Source organism: Lineus longissimus, chromosome 4 (genome assembly GCF_910592395.1).
Source record: "Lineus longissimus chromosome 4, tnLinLong1.2, whole genome shotgun sequence".
NCBI lineage: Eukaryota > Metazoa > Nemertea > Pilidiophora > Heteronemertea > Lineidae > Lineus > Lineus longissimus.
Genome location: NC_088311.1, coordinates 20,880,290 through 20,899,968, shown reverse-complemented (window position 1 = coordinate 20,899,968; position 19,679 = coordinate 20,880,290). Strand labels below are relative to the sequence as shown.

Below are 19,679 nucleotides of genomic sequence, written 5' to 3'. Positions count from 1 at the left end.
AGATTTTGCAATTCAAATTATCGATTGACAGAAATTCGATAGGACAACACTGCTGATGTAGTTTAAGCTTTGTGTGCACTTTTAATAATAGTTTAAAGGAGGAGTCTATTTAGATAGTACAGAGGTTGTCCACCATACCCACTTCAATGCCCACTCCAAGGTGACTGATTCCCTTTCCATGCATATCGTCAGCAGTTTTCCCATACTCTTCAGCGAACTTAGTTGTGAAAACGACTCGAAAGCCTTGAAGTCGTAGGTGACTTACCACTCTCACTCACTGCCTATTGCATCATTTTTGAAGCCATTCATCTTTTGTAGAGATGAGGTCGCTCTGTGAAACGACATCACATTGACAGAAGTGTCTTTTCAAGTCAATTTCCATGGGCTGAGGGTGCTTTTCAATAAGTTATACTCGAATTGGAGTGGGAGTTGGAAAAGTTTGCAACTTCTCTATTGCCGGCTGAGCACTAACCGAGTCACAGTGTTTACCGGAACTCCGTCAAATTTCTTAGTGCATGGCATTATTTCGAGACTATATTGCCATCAGCATTGACATCATAAAATAATGAAATTTGCACAGTAAATATGATATGTTCACCCTGCCATTTGTGTAAACAGCATTGCATCATACTTATAAATCTGATGGTTTCTTGTTTAAATCTGAACTTCCTCATCTGTTAATCAATAACATAAGGTATGTTTTCCTCTGACAGGCGTACGTGTAACAGATTCGCCTCAGCTTCAAACACGTGGAAACAGTATAAAAGAAATTTACATGCCATGCCAATGAAAAACTTCTACAACTCAAGAGTATGGGCAAATCCTATCTCAGTCTATATAAACAATGGGTATAGGTCAGGAAAGGCCTCCTAATTCAGCTTCATGAACAGGCAATGTGCTGCCTGTTGAGAAGTAAAAATAGTAACAATGATTTTAAAATCATCAATCTCACCATCCCTGAAAGATGATAACAACAAAATTATCGGTTTCGCATTCCGAACAAATCTTCGCCAACTTTATTTACATGCTACAATGAACTGAACATTTCGTAGGTATGGATTTTGAAAAAAAACGTCAACGACAATTGGTTGAGTGGGTGTGAATAGTGTTGATAAATATTGGTTTTTGGCATAAGCATTAAAATTAAGATTACTAAGGTTTATAAAGCCACACCAATTTGATATTAGATAATAACAGAATACTTTGTTATGTTTTTTAAAAAGAACAATTCACAATTTGAAACTTTGTTAATTCATTTATTTTAAAATGCCAATCCAAGAACTCAGTCCTTCATGTCATGATATCAATTATGGATTAAATCTCTACTTGATGATATTCAGTGAATAAAAAAATTTAAAATTGATGCGCGCGCAACTCACGTGTACGTTGTACGTCAACGACGCGAAGCAGGAGGGTTGTCATTTGTGATTAGGACTGTATCTGAATCAGGCCAACCTGGTCATCACTTCTAGTCTCCCATTGACAGAACCATAGCACTCACAAGCACTTTAACAGGAATATCACATGGGAATATAGGCAATTAGGAGCATCTTTCCTCAATGGAAATCACTCGCGTGGGCGAATGAAGTTACTAAAAACGCCTCATTAATTTTTCAGCATCCCCATCACCACCAAATTGTTTTATGCCTCATAGATACTAGTACGACCCCCCGGCCAGCCAAGCCTACAACTTATTTGAACTTCATTCGAGATTTTGACAAATCTATTTTTGCATCTGTATTGGAGATGAATATAAGCAATAATGATAGGCCCACACTGTGTGTCAACAAGGTTTTATAACTGGCTTTGTATTGAATACAAACACGCCAACTATTAATCAATTTTTGTAAAATAGTTTAACAAAGTTGGGTTAGAAACTCCTAATCGATTGAAAATTAACCCTCGAAGTCATTTTTGATGAGCAGCGCCAAAACGAGTAGCAAAGGATTGAATTTTCTTTAAACTCAAGGTAGAAGTCCTTTCACCGATGTTACACCCAATAAGCCACAACACACACAATCTTATCGCATCAAAACGTGCTAATCCATCACGCATTGTTCTCCGCATCTGTGACTCATCCCATGAAATTGCCAGCCTCCTCCGACAGGGAAATGACAAGTGAATGCTCAGACAGGTATTGTCATCTTGACTGCGGGCGACAAGCGGACAAATCACCACGGAACGATTCATTGTATAGTGTCATGATACAGCTTTGCATAGAAGGAAATGTTTGAACACAACTTGATAGTAATATGCAGCATGATATAGCTTGTCAGTGTCCAAACACCTCGACTGTAATGCATCATTGATTTGCATAGCGTCTTGTTTTTGCAGGGGCAGCCTCGATTTTAGATCATGATAGCCAGGAAGTACACTTGTTTGCTTTAGTGTTGCCTAAATTTATTAACCATTTTGCTTGTATCCCGATCTGTGATAGTCAGGAAGTGCACTAGCTGGATTTGTGTTGCCTTAATTCACCATTTTTGATCGTATCCCGATCTGTGATAGTCAGGAAGAGCATTGCTAGCTGTTCACGAATTTTGATAGTATCCCGATCTGTGACAGTCAGGAATTGCAATTGCTGGCTTTTTGTAGCCTAAATATTCACGATGTTTGCTTGTAACCCAATCCGTGATAGTCAGGAAGTATTTGTTTACTTTTCTGTTGCCTTATTCACCAAATTGCCAGTACATTTATCCCATCACATATGTATGACTTTCCAGCAAAATATGGACAAATGCATACATCACACCATGCATTATTTGGTTTAACTTTGCCTCGCCACTTACATGTACTTTGGAGTAGGATCAATGTGTGCAGATGTACACTTTACGAGTCAGGTTGTGATGAGTTGGACTCAGTAAAAAAAAGGCTGGCAATCTATAACATGCAACGGACTGTCCATTAAGGAAAGGTGTCCTGATGATTGTGTATATATAATTCATAAGTCACCCGCAATGATATCAAGAACAAAGAGGTACTTGAGTGTCTTAAAGCTGTCCTGTTGAATATTGACCTTTTTAATTTGTATGAAAGACCTTTCCAAGTATATACATCTGTACTATCAAACCAGGCGGTGACTGTATATCTTACACAAGAAATGGTTTCCCTGAATATCACAAGTCCGTAAAGGGTTAATAACACATATGATATCATTGACAGTATCCATTACTGAAATTGGAGGCAATACCTACAATTCAAAATGCATGAGCCACCGAATAATATTCATGATAATACGAATATAGGATCACTGACTTTTGTTAGTAGGCTATCCCAAGTGGTTCGCATTTTACACAATGCAATAATTCCGACCAGACAATGGCTGATATAAGCAATGATATCAATATTGGAGGATAATGCTATCGATATAGAAATGTCGGAATGGGAAGGTGAACCACCCTGGATGGAAGCTGAACATCTCTCAATATAGGATGTCTTTCCTTTGGGTTTTAGTATTCCCAAATTTAAACATGCTGACCATGTCCTAACTTTGGATTGGCTAGCTTTATTGCCTTGTTGTACATTTAAAGGTAGACTATAGACTATGGGCCGGCCCAGATTGACCAGATTAAGTTACATGAAGTCACCAATAGGTGTTTCCACCTTCTTGCACTTTCAAAATTTACTGTGCAAGCCCTTTTTTACACCTTTTACCTTGTATCTAAACAGCATTTGTTCACTTAATGAAATGGCCAGGGCCATTGTGCTCACCTCATGTGGAGGAAAGATGGATAAAGAGCATGGTATTGTGTCATGTAGTGTTAGGTTTGATGTAGGTCCAAGCAATTACAATTTCCCCAAAATGGCCAATTTACAGTACATTCGACCTCTGTGACCTTGAAAAGTAGGTCAAATCAAAGAAGACCCGGGTGACACATTGAATGGTTGTTAGAATTAGATGTACCTATGATATAAAATTGGTGCCAATCAGGCAAGTAATACTAGGAATAATGGCATTTTGAAGAATTTACGATTTGGCCCCCTCCCTGGAGGCCAAGCGGCAAATCAGATCGCACCAAACTTCGGTACCTGAGACCACCTGACCAAGGGGTACATGTGTACTTAATTTGTGATCAATAGTCATTGCAGTTAAGAAACGTGCCATAGTTACGGCCTGACGGCGAATTTACGCCATTTGACCTCTGTGACCTTGACAAGAAGGTCAAATTAAAAACCTGTGTGACATATATTGTATGGCGGTTAGATGTACCCATGATATCAAATTGGTGGCAATCGGGCAAGAAGTTAAGGAATAATCAAATTTTTAAGGTTTTTGGATTTTGCCCCCTGGTGGTCAAGTGGTGAATCATATTGGACCAAACTTCGGTCCCTGAGATTACCTGACTAAGGGGTAAATGTGTACCAAATTTGGGATCAATAGTCATTGCAGTTTAGAAACGTGCCATCGTTACATCCTAACGGCCAATTTACACTATTTGACCTCTGTGACCTTGAAAAGGAGGGCAAATCAAAAACCCGGAGGATATATGATGCACCTTTGCTAGAAGTACCTACCATATTTTTTTCAAAATTTCCCGACTACTATTAAGGGAGATATTGCATATTTTCACTTTTAACGTTTGGCCCCCTGGTGGCCAAACCATGAAACGAATCGGACCGAAACTTGGTCTCCAAGGTGTCATTACATAAGGGTACATGTGTACCAAGTTTCAACTCAATAGCTCTAACAGTTACGAAACGTGCCCTGCTAACGGACGACGACGACGACGACGACGACGACGACGACGACGACGACGACGACGACGACGACGACGACGACGACGACGACGACGACGACGACGACGACGACGACGACGACGGACGACGGACGCCACGGTATGGGATAAGCTCACCTCTGCTAAGAGGTGAGCTAAAAATGAACGTCACAAATGTCCGAATGAATGACTCTTCACACTTGGTTTGCTGGTGTCTTCAGTAAAATCTAGCACCAGATTTACCAAAGGTCCAAAAATAGACAATACACACACTTTTTTGGTGTCATTTTTATTGATACACACTGTAGTAATATACTATCACATATACTGACAAAGAAAAGACTATTTCCTAACCAGAGCCGCAAAAAATCCACACATCAAGGGGAGGATTTTTTTCCCTCGAGACAAGAGATAGCTGACAATGGCACATGTAATCATCAAATGGCATTGACTTGGAAGAGAAGAAATCAGTCTATGGTCTATAAGATAATATAGCAGAGATCCCTTGATATTGAGATTATTATTTTTTAGCTATTGGCTCGGAAAAAAGGCTTAAAGGTCCAGTGTTTCTCAGTAAGCCAAACAAAGGATCATTTTGGGTGTGGCGCGTCACAAGGTCAAAGCAGACACGAAAGATGGAAAAATTTTACGAGGGAACTGCAAGCAGTCTTACAGACCACAGCACAGCATGGGCCATTGCGCATCCTGAGCATCAGGGCCATGTTTACTAAACAGTGTGGGTGAGGGGACGAGCCTGCAAATGACCCGTGGTCTGTGAGGATGACTGCCAAGGAACTCGAAAGCTGATGAACATTGCTTCAAAGAGCCAAAATACTGAGTTTCCTTTGGACGCAATGGTGTTCCTCTGCCCGTGCATGTTACCCATGGACTCCTGCTTTCCTGTTGACTGCACAATAAGCAATTTTGTTCGCTGCAACCTGCCATGGAGCCTTGACGACATGTCAATTGTGGTTGGAATACGACAGCTGCTTTACTAAACTGCAATCATTCGTCATGTTGAAATGGCTCCATCGAAGCGACTAAAATTGCTTGTTCGAGGAGTGCATTACAACAAACAGATGTCACTGTATATCGTATAAACTGTTTTCTATGATTCATAACAGCCTGTCGTGAAAATAATGACTCCGAAATAAGTAGCTTATCCTAGCCTCATTGAATAGGACTTCTTCACAGACAGCTGTATCCAATTATTCAGTCAATGAAGATTATAAAGGCTTGTTGAAGAAATTGAAATCTGTGTAAAAAGGGTTAGGGAAAACTCATTTTACACTTAATGCAAGACAATTTTTTTTCCAAAAATGTTGAAAGAAATTATTTTCATTCTAACTCAGCCAAATTGTTTTATTGGCGCAAGATTATTTGAAACACCACACCTTCTCCCATGTCTCTGGAGGATTGAATTCGGAAGGTGTACCTGAAAAAAATTGTGTTGGTTCAAAAGTGGAAAATACTCACCGAAATATTGGGTATCCATTTACAATTGCTAGCGAGAAGAAATCCTGTCGCCCTAAAGTGAGATCTCCGCTGTAGAGGAGGACGCCTGTCGGTTTATCGGGCCGGAATACGATATTTATGGTGAACCGGCCACCGGCGTGATGAAGGCGTGGGAATGCGAGATAGCCCGTCCCACGGAATTGAGGATATTTGACAATTTGTTCTGAAAAGATAATGTTAGGATGTGATAAGAATCAAGAGGATGATACAGGAGGTAGAAGTATGGGAAACTGGTCCACAATTATCGCATATTGACATGCACATTGAACCTATTGAGGAAACTTATTCATGTATTGCATACCAGATGAAAAATCAGGAAATTTTGTTTAAACTTCTGCCTTACGGTCGTGCTGATTCAAGATTTTCTTTTTCTTCAGCATTCGCTCTGCACTTGGTGGTGATTTTCTCCAGGGAGTATTCCTCCTCCAAGGCAGGAAGAGCGTTTTTGAGTACCACTACTGATTAGCTAGGCGCCAGTTGGGATTAGCCTAGCAACTCTGACTTTGGCCAAAGGTGGAGTCCAAGCAAGCTACTCCTGTTTCTCACTTGGTGGGGTCTTTATTCTGCCCTGGCACAGACACCAGATACAAGGAACCTCAGTTTTACATCACATTTGAAGGACTGTGAAGAGTCAGGAAATTTAGTTCCTTGAAAGCCACGCCGGTTCATCCAGAAATACAACCCTGAGTTCCATTTGCGTGGTAGCCAGCAGTGTTAACCACAAGGCTATGATCGGCTCTTTTTCAAGGTTTTGAAAGGAGTATTGGCTGGTCGTCAAAATGCTGCTTTGCTGGGGCTTCTCACTGCCACACTGTACACGCTCCATCATTTTGAAAAATACTTTGTTCCACGATTAGAAATATTAGTCAATAGCGACAATGCTCCATTCAATCAATTTATTGGATGGAAAATATTAGAATAGGTTTAAGGTTATATCAATTCAAACTTGTGAGATACACAGCAAATATTAATGAGAAAAGGACAACATTGTTATAATAGGTGTTTACATGTGTCTGCAGGCATTAAAGGCCTTCCCCATTGATGTTCAATGTACTATCTTGTGGCTCAGGTAAATTGAAATGCACATTACGCTAGTGCAGTTACATAAGCACGCAAATTTGCTGAAACTTATATCAGTCTACACAATGCCAGAAATGGCATTGTTGAAATTTACATTCGATGTGTATTTACAAAATTGAAAAACTCAAACCTAATTTCAAGTTTTGAATTGAACGGCATAGGCCTTTATCGTAAAACAATTGTAGAGGTTTGGTACGATTCCGATTGATTATTGAGAATTTTGCATAATTCAATTTTGGAACAATGATCGAAAGAGGCCATAAGCTTGAAGGCGATAATAATCAATATCAGATTGACAAATTATTATTTGAGGCAAATCGTTTACTACATTTTTAACGTGAACAAATCAAAATTTGTTTAGATACCCGTATTGCAGGTTAACAAATATTTATTTTGCTGTTACGTACGTGCTTCACAATTTCTTTCTCATGAGTAGGTAGGAAAGTCTGAATTATATATTGTTTTTATCTGCAAAAATATATTTGTAGGCCAACTGCAAAATACTCAAATGTTATGAGGCAAATTTTTTTGTTGTAATTGTAGATAATGAGTGCTGCATTTTACCTGATACAAGCAGCATTACATTTTCCTTCCTATACTTGGACGTGGTCATCATCAATGTAGTGACCACTATGCCAAGGGCATTTGGCTACAGAGGGTGCGTCCATCACAAGATGCTCCCTGGCATTGACACCAGATACAAGGAACTACAAGTTAACATCTTAATCGTCTCATTCCGCGGACTGGGAAGAGCCAGGAATTCAGTTCCTTGAAATCAACACCAGTTCATCCAGAAATACAATTCTTGGTTCTCCCAAGAATCAAACCTGGGCCTTACAGCTTGTTGGTAATAATAATCTTACCGTACATGTAGCCAGCAGTTTCAACCACCAGGCTATGAGGCTCTAATTGCATTGAACATGAAATCCTTCTCAGTCAGCAGAAACATCACGGCACACATTTAAATAAGCTTTGAGCAAATTATCTTGTCATCTTCAATCATATTTCAATTGAATTGCTCCAAATAACAAGATGGTCTTAGCTGTTTCGTGGCGCTGCAAAACTATGTGTCAAATCAATGCAAAAATCCTCACAGAGCTGTGGAATTGCTGGCCCCAACAAAAAAATCAACATTGTTGCACACGTACCCCATTGAGCCAGAATGATCCAGCAATGAGCTGATTCAGAATGGCAACATTCAAGGTGGTATAAACATCTAAATTCAATAAAATGTCCCATCTATATTCATGTGCGCACTGTGAAATATCACGGCGAAACCGTCCCCATATGCAAACCCACGGACAGGAAAGTCGTACAATATTTAAGGAGACCTTTCTTCCTTATCGATCACTGCTAACGATGTTGTATAGGCGTCCACGAAATCAATAAAACAATCCATGCATCGTGATGACTTGATTGGTATAAATTTGCCTGATAGGTTCCTTGATGAGAACGGCAATTGTGTTTGCAAGAAAAAGCATACGACATTTGTATATTTACAATCAGGGAGCTGCGCCGATTTGATCATCATCAACTCTTCACTTCTCTTGAGGGAAGAGTGTCCACACGAGAGTACAGACATTGTGTAAACGGGTTTTTTTTGGCAGGAAAAACAGTTGGCAGATTCTAAAGATAGGTTGAAGCCTAAAAAGAAATACTTTCCGTCTGGGGAGGTCTTCAGAATCACCATGTCCAGACCACCAGTATTTAGAATGGCATACACTTTTTAAGGGAAGATTATGTCTTAATATGGTTTGCCATTATTACAACCACATTTTCCACCTTTCTCCCACATATACTAGTGCGAAACAACCATGAGCATTCCCCAAAGGGGTAAACAAAACAAATGCATTGGTAAACAAGATGCAAACATTGGGATATTTTGGAAATGTTATTGAGTGTCTCTGATGTAAGAAGATTATAAATAGTATATATTGATCATTCTTAAACAATTATAATGTTCACAATGATATCGCCCACACACTTAATCTGTGGTTGAAATGTACTATATAGCACTTTAGAGAAGTGTCAATTAAAAAGAGTCCATTTTTCATTAGTTTTACGAAAATTACAAAGGACAATTAGCCCTTAAAGAATGCCTTTCTAAGAGTTCTGGAAGAACTAGTTTCAGGAATTCTGCGGCCAGTTATGAGTGGTAACCAGTGACGTTAATGTAGCCATTGGTTTTCCAATGGAACCCATTAAAGCTTCGGCTCTCCCTAACAACAGAACCATCTTACCCTGACAGGAATTCTTCTGGAAGTTAAGAAGTTTTTTTACATTTCTGGCCAATTCTACATTAACCCAGTTGCAAGTGTTCCACAGGAAACTATAGCAGAGCTCCAGCAGTCCCAATCGACTGGACAAAATGAGGGGAAGAGCATTGAGCATGTTATTGCAACAGGCCAACGCAGGGAAATAGAGATTCCAATCCAGCCAAAGTAGCTTTACCCGAAGTTTCCAAAAGATTGGAAAATATCGATATCTTCTCACCCCGATGGAAACTAGATCATTTGTTTCCTCTCTGATTACCCTTCTCCTCATTTGGCCTAATGATTGTGAATGGGCAAAATTAGGTCAAAATTGGTTCAATGTAATGAATCAATGCGAAAACATCTGCGTCTATCTCACTATCGTAAACTAGGGCCCCTTGAGAAGGAAGCATAGACTTGCCAGTTGGTGTCCATAGTTCACATGTGATAGTGCTCTAGAAAATTTGGCCAACATGCTCAATCCTGACCGGCAGTTCTCCACTTTCACAGGCGTTGGGGTCAGTTACGATTACCAAGCTAACAGGTTACATGGAAATTAATCTACTGCCTGTGAATGCTGTGTGGTTTGCTGCTTTTGCCACTGCATGTTCACTCTTTCGCCACTGCAGGGTTTTGGCTTAGGAAAAGTTTCATGGTAAAATAGCTCGCATTACCCAATCTTAGGGACAAGGAGAAGCATAGATTTGTCACTTGAATCAAGTGCAAAGCTGTCATCTTGTTTTTTCAGGTGTAAACCTATCAAAAAATGGAATACTGCACGGCAATAGTACGCAGTGTACAGACCTGGTTTACACTGGGTACGGGCAGCAAAAGAGTTAACAGCTGTTAGGAAACAACGTTATCATGGTCCAAATATCTGGAGGCTGAGCATGCAGAGATTGAATGGATGCACCAAATATCTAGCTTCTCATTGACCATGCTGACCATGCTGAAGCCACAACTTACTGACTCTAAACCAATAAGACCAGTGCAGTAGGAACATCAAACAAATCTTATCGTCAAGACTCCATCAATCAAAATGTCTTAACGATCGGCATAAACTCACAAACGATATGATCCATCTTAATCTAATCGTCAAATCATTCACTAAAAGCTGATCTGATCAGCATTTTCATGATTTAACGGGTAGTTATGCTGACTCATTAAAGGAATAGGTGGCTTTTTACATGAATATGTTTCTTCTTCTGCTGTTGTTTAATGAGCTAACATCACAAATCTGCTGAAACTTGGCATTCATAGTATTTGTATATCTACACAATGGCAATGCTGACATTTTTATTTTGCTTGTATTCACACAATTGGAAGCTTTCAAATTCAATTACTACTTTTGAATTTATAACAAACACCTTTAATGTAGGAGATCTCCCTTAAGCTTCCCCTTTAAGGCAAACAACAATTTTGATATCAAATTTGAGCAAGGTTTTAGAATGATCCTCCCCGTAGGTGTACAGTTGACATGTTCTCAATAAACCACCATTGTACAAGTTGAAACCGGGGTACGGTATTAGAAAATACAGCATCAGAAAATATTCGTTACAAAAACTTGATAAATTGTTGCACTGAGAGCGATTTTCACGGAAGATTACATAAGGATCAGTCATTTTTCGAGTTTTTGGTGACATCAACTCAAAATGAATAAAAGCCATACTTGACAGGTGATGAACAGATTACTTAACGATGATAATCAATCTGTGTGGTATTTGAAAAGGTTTTTCAGAGAAAACACTCATGATTTCCCAGGATGAGCCACTGATTTATCGAATAACTTTCGCACCCAGAGCAATTGGAATGGTAATACCCTACTAGATTCAACAGAAGACTATACAAAGTCAGCTCAGGGAATCTTGAAATACACAGTTTTTTGTCTGCAGAATACCTTCATCAAGTTCATGAATATAAAGCGTTCATTTATATCTTTCGGAATCGAATTCGAAAAACGTTCAAATTGAATCATTGTAGAATATCATAACTTCAATGGTTGGCGCTGATTTGGGTTATTCGTAGCCAATTTCAAACAGCCTAAAAATAGCTGATGCTACCAGCTAACTTTTGTTCGTGACCGATTATCACGCATCAACTGGTGGTGACCAGTAGGACATCATGTAGCAACCAACCTAATCTCTCTAATCTGTAATCATGATAGACCATATCATGGATTACACAAGAATCGTGCTGGGATTACAATATCTAGACAGGTCGCTTGTGGTTAATTAATCTTTTGTAAATGACTACTCGATGACCATTTGAGATTATCTACAGTGTTTATTTTCTGACCCCTATAATTTTTAAAGGTTTCCAGTCCCTCTTCGCACAGTCCGATTGTAGTTTTTGTAATATAACGTAAGCGGAAACCATGCAGAGACCCTGGAGAAAACCGATGCCATCAATAGGGATACTTTCGAATGAACGACATCCCTTCAGAACATGTTCTTACCTTCTTTACAGCTGTCTCCTGTGTAGCCCAACTCACACTGACATCGTACCCTCTTAAGGGCATCATCGTAGATACAATTCCCGTCATTCTGACAATCGAGGCGGGAACACTGTCGCTTTATCTCCCGCCGATTCTTACCCTTCCGGGACGACGTTGCTTGCATCGAATCAACATTGTCCAAATATCGTTGAATTTTATCCTTCATAGTTTGTTTATGATTTTTTTGGGAGGTTTTTGGCTGGGAATCTGTTTCCTCTGATTGATAGTACTCATCGGCCTGGTAATCCGGCCCGTATGGGTACTCATCGTCTGTGTGGCCGATCAAGGCGTTTCTTAACGTTTCTACATCAACGTAGTCAAGAGTTTGTTTACTGGATTCACTCGTTTCCGCCTCTGTTTTTGGAGCTGCACTCGTTGTGGTTGTTGGTGGAAAATATGATGGTTTGTTCTTGGATACTGAAAAGACAGAATGAAAAAGAATGTTGAGGATAACTTCCTTAATGACTTCGAAATATCATTTGACTGAAATGCATTGACACCTCATAACATTTCGATCGGATAAAAGTGAGACTATCGGTCAAAAAAGCCCATTATTTCAGCAACTGTTTTTGTGTAACATGACATTACATGCAAGCAGTAATTGAAATTGACTGATCAGATACAGGAGACAGCAGAGTCTAGTCAAATACAGTGATAACTGTGACCAGGCAAGCAGTGCTCCCTTTTGTCCTTTAATTGGTTGAGTAATTGGGCGAACAGAAAAGAAGATATATGTTACGTTATGAGGATATAATGAGATGGGCTCAAGTGTATCCCGCCTTCGGGCCCTGAAAGATGATGGCGCCGCTTATCCTACTGGTTTATATACATAGATCAAATCACAGTACTTTTATTCGTCAATTTGTGACCAATTGTCAAACGCAGTCACGAACCCCTTCGGGAACCCGATTAGGAATTGAATGCAGGCATTTCGTTACATAGGTTCCTATACTGAACTATTAGTGAGAGGCGCCCGAGGTGCTCTTCACCGCAGGGACTCCGCCGGCGGGAATCTGATTGGTATTTCGCCAATAGTCATCGTGATGGTTCGTGGTATATGCAAGTCAATGTGATTTAGTGATCATCTCGCCCATTCTCCATTCAATAATGCAATCACAACATCTTTGAAATGGTCGATCAATAGCGGAAGGAGGCAGCGGTCAAACGCCGGCAGCCAAAGATCATCAATAATAGGGAAGATTTCCATGGAAGATGTTCTCTGAGGACATTCGTTAAAGGACATGTCAGCCATCCTTCTGAGAGTACAAATATTCATGTGTCAACATTCTCAAATATGTTTTAAAACCCCTGGCAGAGGCTTTAAGCGCACGCCACAGTCAGAGTATCATTCTGCCCATAAGATACTCGAGTTTCACCACCCTAAGGCCGATTCATGACTACAAAATTGTCACAAAGGCCAAGCTGACAACTTTCATCATGAGCTGATCGGACAATTTCCATGTTTCCGAGTTGAGCAATCTCACAACCATGTGCATAATATCTCCAGTTTCTTGAATTTTCCGAAACAGACTTAGATCGGTGAGAGTTCCTTGATACAATCTTGCTGTTGTCTACAAAACGCCATCTTCTCAGGAACACAATTCCAGCATCAGTGACGGCATAAAGAGTTAATTGGTTAATTTGTTCCCCTTTCCCTGAACTATTGCTGGCCAGAGGAGCAGGGCTAATTACTGATGGACATGATGTCGTCCTGGAGAATCTCCCAGGTATTGGCTGAGTTAATGATATGAGAAGCCATCGCAGCCGCTTCGTAATTGCATATTGAAAGGAACACTTTTCTACTACATGAATGTAAGCATAGCAAAGAAGGTCAGCACGGTGGTCTTCGGGGGAATAGTTGCATGGAGTGTGTTGTATTCAGCGATATACATTCCTCACACAGTATGATAGTTTCGATGCACTGTGAGATTTGAGAGACCCTATCAGGGACTTTCTGTAACTCTGTGGGCCTTCGGACCTGCATCTTGGTTGCTTAGTATATGCAGAATGCACCCACAGCATTCTACATTCAGTTTCTAATACATCTAAGCCACCTAAGACGCATGCGGCCTGCGACACAACCGCATGCACCCAGAGGCATGCTACGCTAATCTGCATAGGAAGTACCTTCGGCTGACAATCAAGGAAGTTGACGCAACTAAACGCGTTAGTAGAGATGCGCCAGCCACATTAAATGTCAATTTCATGCAATTTGCTGCAGGTACATGTACATCCATATTCTCTATGGAGGGTCACATTAATGTGCATAAATGTGAATAAATGGGTTTTTGCCAAGCTAAGAGACTAACCAATACTGTTTGTCAATCCCTTAGGCCCGACTCCCTCTATAGAAACGAGAGACGCGTCTTTTGGAACACTTATTTTTGAGTAAACTGTAAGCACATCAAATTGAAACAACATGCCTTCAAAAGCTTAAAAGGATTAAACAAGGCGTTTTTGGAATTAGTGGAGAACTACAGTGTATGACTGTGGAGCATGGACGGATGCCGAATGTGTTTTTTTGTGAAAATCTCACTTGTTGTGAACATCTGGAGGAAGAAGAAGAAGTTATCAAAACACAAGATGGCCTGCCCTTAATAAAACTGAGTCCGTACCAAATCAATCAAATATCCCGTTGTTCTGGTGCAGAATCCCAAGGGAAGAGCATGAATGAATGAATAATACTAATATCCCCCAATATACCTGATATCGCCAAGTGCCAATATCACCCAGCACAAAATTTGTTCCCGTCTCCAGTAAATTGGGCCAGGAACTCACATCAACTGAACACTGCATTTGTCAGATAGCACTCTTGCTGATAGCTGGTCCATTACTGGCTATTCAGCGGGTATCAAAATAATGTGTCGGACATGAGGTGAGTGCAAAAGTTGTGGTATTAGCTTGAAAGAAATTATTTCAAGGGCTTGACAATTGCTCTATTGGGATTCAATTAGCTATTGCGATGGGCTGACAAGAGATTTTTCAATCTACGCCATTCATGAATAATTTGAAATTTGTCATTGAATTTGAAAATGTTAAATCATGTAAAAATGTACTGGCGATAAAGTTCAACAATGATGTACGTGTTGTACAGACAGGTTGACTGAAATTTTCACTTTCTGTGGTTTTGTCTACCAGATCAATGCACATACGGTATATGATAAAATGTGAAATGGCAGTGACCCCTATTGGCAACATTGCGTAACTTATCATGGCACACCTGGCTACTGTCTGAAGTGTCCCTTTAAATATTACATGTTTGTGGAGCAGGAAAATGAAACTTTACAAATACCTACATGTCAATTTTACGCGAAGAGACCATGTTCATTTATATCAGAGCCAGAATGTTGTCAATACAGCGTATTTGGTCAAAATGTTCAGGATATCAGATAAACATGGTTCACCTACACTACCACACAATTTCCGGACAAGAAACAATGCGATTACTAGCACAACATGGGGAGCCGTTCTTGCTCTCTAAGTACAGGTCAACTGACCTACCGGGGCAGCGGTAGTGCGGTGGAAGAGGTGCGGCCTCATGATCAAGGGGTCGTGGGTTCGACTCCCAGCCGAGTCACTGCTTGGTTCCCTACTGGTCGAGTTCAATTGGGCGCCTTCTGGTTGCTCCTTGACACCCCCGATTGATTTCTGTGGGGTGATTATAGGGTATTCCAAAAGCAGATCTGCAGATCTATAACAGTAGGCCTTTAAAAGGAACTGTACATTTCTGATGGGCTTTGCAAGTCAAAAGAAAATATAACACGAATGGGGTATGCCCTTAATAATACTAATACCTGATGGGATATGTGCCCCCCCCTTCATCGCACGCTCATCACAGCAAACATAAGAGAAGTTCTCTGTTGCGACACGTGCATTAATGATCACCTGCCTTTATCCCGCGAGCATTGAGTGTCTGACAACACTTCTCACAAATGGTTATAATATCATAAGATAAGAAAGCATCTCTGGCCGAAAGGGACACAAGCTTGTCTGTCTCCGACTCATTAATGCATCACCTTTATGTTACCATGGTAACATCACCACAAAATACTAGATCACTATGTCGGAGATTAATTGTGGACAAAATCATAGTGTCGTTGCATGCAGCATGCAGATCGCTCGAGACAACATTTGATGGTATCCATAACAATGTGATCAAAGAGATGACCAGGAAATCATGCTTATTGTAAACTTTCTCATATTTAGTCAACGTGACAATTCAAGCACTCGCCAGTGATTTAAAGCACTGCAACCTGTGACTAAAAGCACGTGCAACAAAAATCACCCACTTGCTGTGTTCATTACAAACGCCTGCAATAAAAATCAGTGCAAGTGGCAGTCACTCACCGATACAAATAGAACAATAACAACATCATTAGATTTTTTTCCCAGCTTAAGTTACAGAATGAACTTGCTTGCCTCCCTGATATTACATCGACAATATTCATTTTAGTGTCAATATCATAATTAGTTGATCAATACATGAACAGCTATTATTGAGGGTTGTTTCAGTCCTTAAGAGTGGTAAAAGGTCATGCTCTTGGTTTATTCAGATGTAGGTGTTCCAAACGTAGTTAACTGATTATATAGTGTCGTTGATCTTGATTTTCATGATGACAGGTGAGCTAAAAAGAATCATTGTTTATTTGAGCATGGGAGTAATTTTTACAAATGTAAAATACAAATAAACAGAAAGCAATTAAGGGCACATTTACCGAGGAGTCCTGCTGAATAGTCATGTCACGACACTAATAAATCTAAACAAGATGATGAAATTGTCAAAAAATATTCCGCAAACATGACAAAGCGATATAATTGGATCTATCGTTGATCGATAATAAAATCAATCAGGAAACTATAACCGATAAACAGACTCAGTTGGAATGCGATCAAAAATTGGTTACAAAACTTTACTAAATTAACCCTCACAAAAGCTTAAAACAAAACTAAAGTGAGAAATAATTTTGAAATAAGAAGATGCCTGATGGACATCTGAAATGACACCATTCCATGAATTTCAAGTTGATATCTTGCAAGAATAATGTCAGAATGATGTCCAACGAATGGTGTCAGAATGAGATTGGCCAGACATTTGCATAGTTTTCCTGTGGACTCAAAAGAGCATATTTGCCTCTGCGGATGCCACCATGCAGTGTAACCAGCTGTTTGGCCCTATTGGACATTTTGTAACTAAGAATCACCCACTACCACTTGCCACCAGTACACACTAGCCGGTACTTTGAATTACCAAATAGCCGGCCCCCGAGCTTCAAGCATGCAGCTTTCTTGCTGCGGTGACAGCAGCGGGAAAAAGTTCTACGGGAGTCAGGCCACAATGTAGAAGAAATGGACATTACATAAGAAATGACTGTCCGCACAGTACTGATCTTCTTTCTTCCTTCTGATTGGTTTTCTCAATTACGACACCATAACGACGTCAGGGGAGCAGGGAATTCAGCAGCCAGAAATTGGAAATATTGACTTGTAAGGTAATTACCACTTAGCCATGTTAGATAAAATAGATTCGAGTCTCGCTCTAGTCCATAATATGATATGTTATTAGCCCAAGAAGGCTACTTGAGTTTTACTGCATTTTTATCGGTAATTTAAGAAGCCAATTCCCTTTTAAGGAGTGAGCAATTGACTTTGGTTGTCTTGGGAGCACGCTTTTTTGCCTTCCGAAAGATAGGCAACATAGATAAGTGAGAATACTATGCGAGTTGGTAACACTTGGCAAGGAATACTTAGTGTAGAAGATGGTTCTGGGATTCTAAGGTATACTTTACAGCGTTGTCCCAAGACGATTTATTTATGAGTGAAGCTGAGTAAGTGTATACATTTGAACATAATGAAAAAGTCTAAAGAGAGTGAGAAAGGTCACATGAATCACTTGACCCTGATGAAAAATTAGCTTTAAAGAATTTCCCAGTGAAGCTAAAGGTCAAACACAGAAGGACAACACCTTTTTAGACATGTCAAAACCAAAGATCAGTGTCAGTTTCACAATGGGATGCTAGTAAAAATATGTGAGATAGTAATGTGTGTTTCATGTTTCACGAGATATTTACCTAGTAGGGGCAGTTGTAAGAACAACATTTTCATGAGAAAGTTGTTTTGCTTTCTGCCCTTTCACATCCCTGATAACAGCGTGTAGCAGCGTGGCCATTGTCAATAAAGGTGTATTTTGCATAAGATGCCAGCCTGGTGTACCTTGTATCCAGGCGTATTTGGTCTATATGGGAGCAAGGTTGTGAAAGCGACACGGCATACGTTGCATGCCGTTTGACATCACTTTCTGCATCGATCGCGAAATCATACTCTGGACAGCGTAACTTCATCAGGTCGTTCTCAACCCTAATCGAGTTATAGTGTTCAAGTTCCATTAAAAGTCTACAATGCAATTTAGTGACTGGTAAATTGCATGATTAGACATGTTTATAAGGAAGGAATTTCACTAAACGATTGTGACATCCATCAGTACGTTTAGGCAGGAGCTTCTTCTTTCGAAAAGCAACGCCGAAGAAAATAGAGACGGACCTCGAGAAAAACACAGCTGGTAGGATTGTTGCTAACTTTTTCTTAATGAACGGAAGATAAGATTTAAACTTGCCAACTAACATGTTTGATCAGTTCCCAAACAAGAATCCATTTCATAGTTCATTCCCTACTGAAGTACTGATATGAAACAAACCAAGACAAACTCCAGATTCTAGCGAGATACCGGTTGCGATTCACATTTCAATGTCAATTGGCCCCGCATCAATCATACCTAAAAAGTAATTAAAACAGACAACAATGGCACCTCCTTGATTTTCTGGCACCCCACAAGTTGAAAACTATACCAAAGATTGATTATAGATTCTCTACATTTTGTATATCATTGTTACAATTGCTATGAAAATTCTATCAGACAGCTGCAGTACATATTAGAAACCACAATGATTTATCGCTTTTTGAGACAAAGGTAATCACGGCAGGATCTCGTGAAGGTGCAACAAAATTGATTTAATTAGCCAGATTTAAGTCAGGGTATTGCTAAGCCTTTCCAAAGATGATTGCGAAATTGTCCACAAAGAAGGCCTGTGTTGACGGTATTGCTGTACCATGTTCCACATATGCATCATACCAGATTTACAGCAAGTGGTAAGATCCTTTCCATCAGCCTTATTTCGGTCCCTTATTTTTTTGGCAACTCTCATTAGCAGTTTGCTTAGTGGTAGAATCAACAGTCCTTCCAACCACAGCCCAGTGAGTTAAGTCTGCTTATCCTTGTGCATCAGATAAAGTGACAATCCTGGTGGAATTTATCTTTTGTGTTTTACTGAGACCCGAGTCCATCTCAATAGACTCTAGTTGCCTCTGCCATTTTTAAGTCCTTCGTAGTCAAAGTCACCGAAACTCACTCTGTCAATTCAAGCAAATCGTTTCAAAGCAGTCTCCTTATTGGTCAACCCTAATGCACATGTGATTACCTTCCTTTTCAGTGCCTCACAATCATACATCAATCTCGACCTCAAGATAGACACAAATGACGGTAATTTTCTGGATTAGTCGGGTGGTCGTAACCTCTTGGCTTATTCGATTGACCACTGCACGGCCAAGATTGACTTTGGCGTGTCTGGT

The 19,679-nt window shown here is 40.0% G+C and overlaps 1 protein-coding gene across 1 annotated transcript in view; it reads right to left on the bottom strand.

Annotated features, from left to right (window-relative positions):
* The window catches only part of LOC135486631 (pikachurin-like), a 66,283-nt gene that overhangs the window by 22,764 nt on the left and 23,840 nt on the right, over window positions 1-19,679 (bottom strand). Inside the window, exons 4-5 of the mRNA XM_064769578.1 lie at window positions 12,018-12,473; window positions 6,192-6,393 (exon numbers count right to left, since the gene is read on the bottom strand). Of these exons, the coding sequence (XP_064625648.1) occupies window positions 6,192-6,393; window positions 12,018-12,473 (658 nt within the window). The remainder of the gene's footprint in view (window positions 1-6,191; window positions 6,394-12,017; window positions 12,474-19,679) is intronic.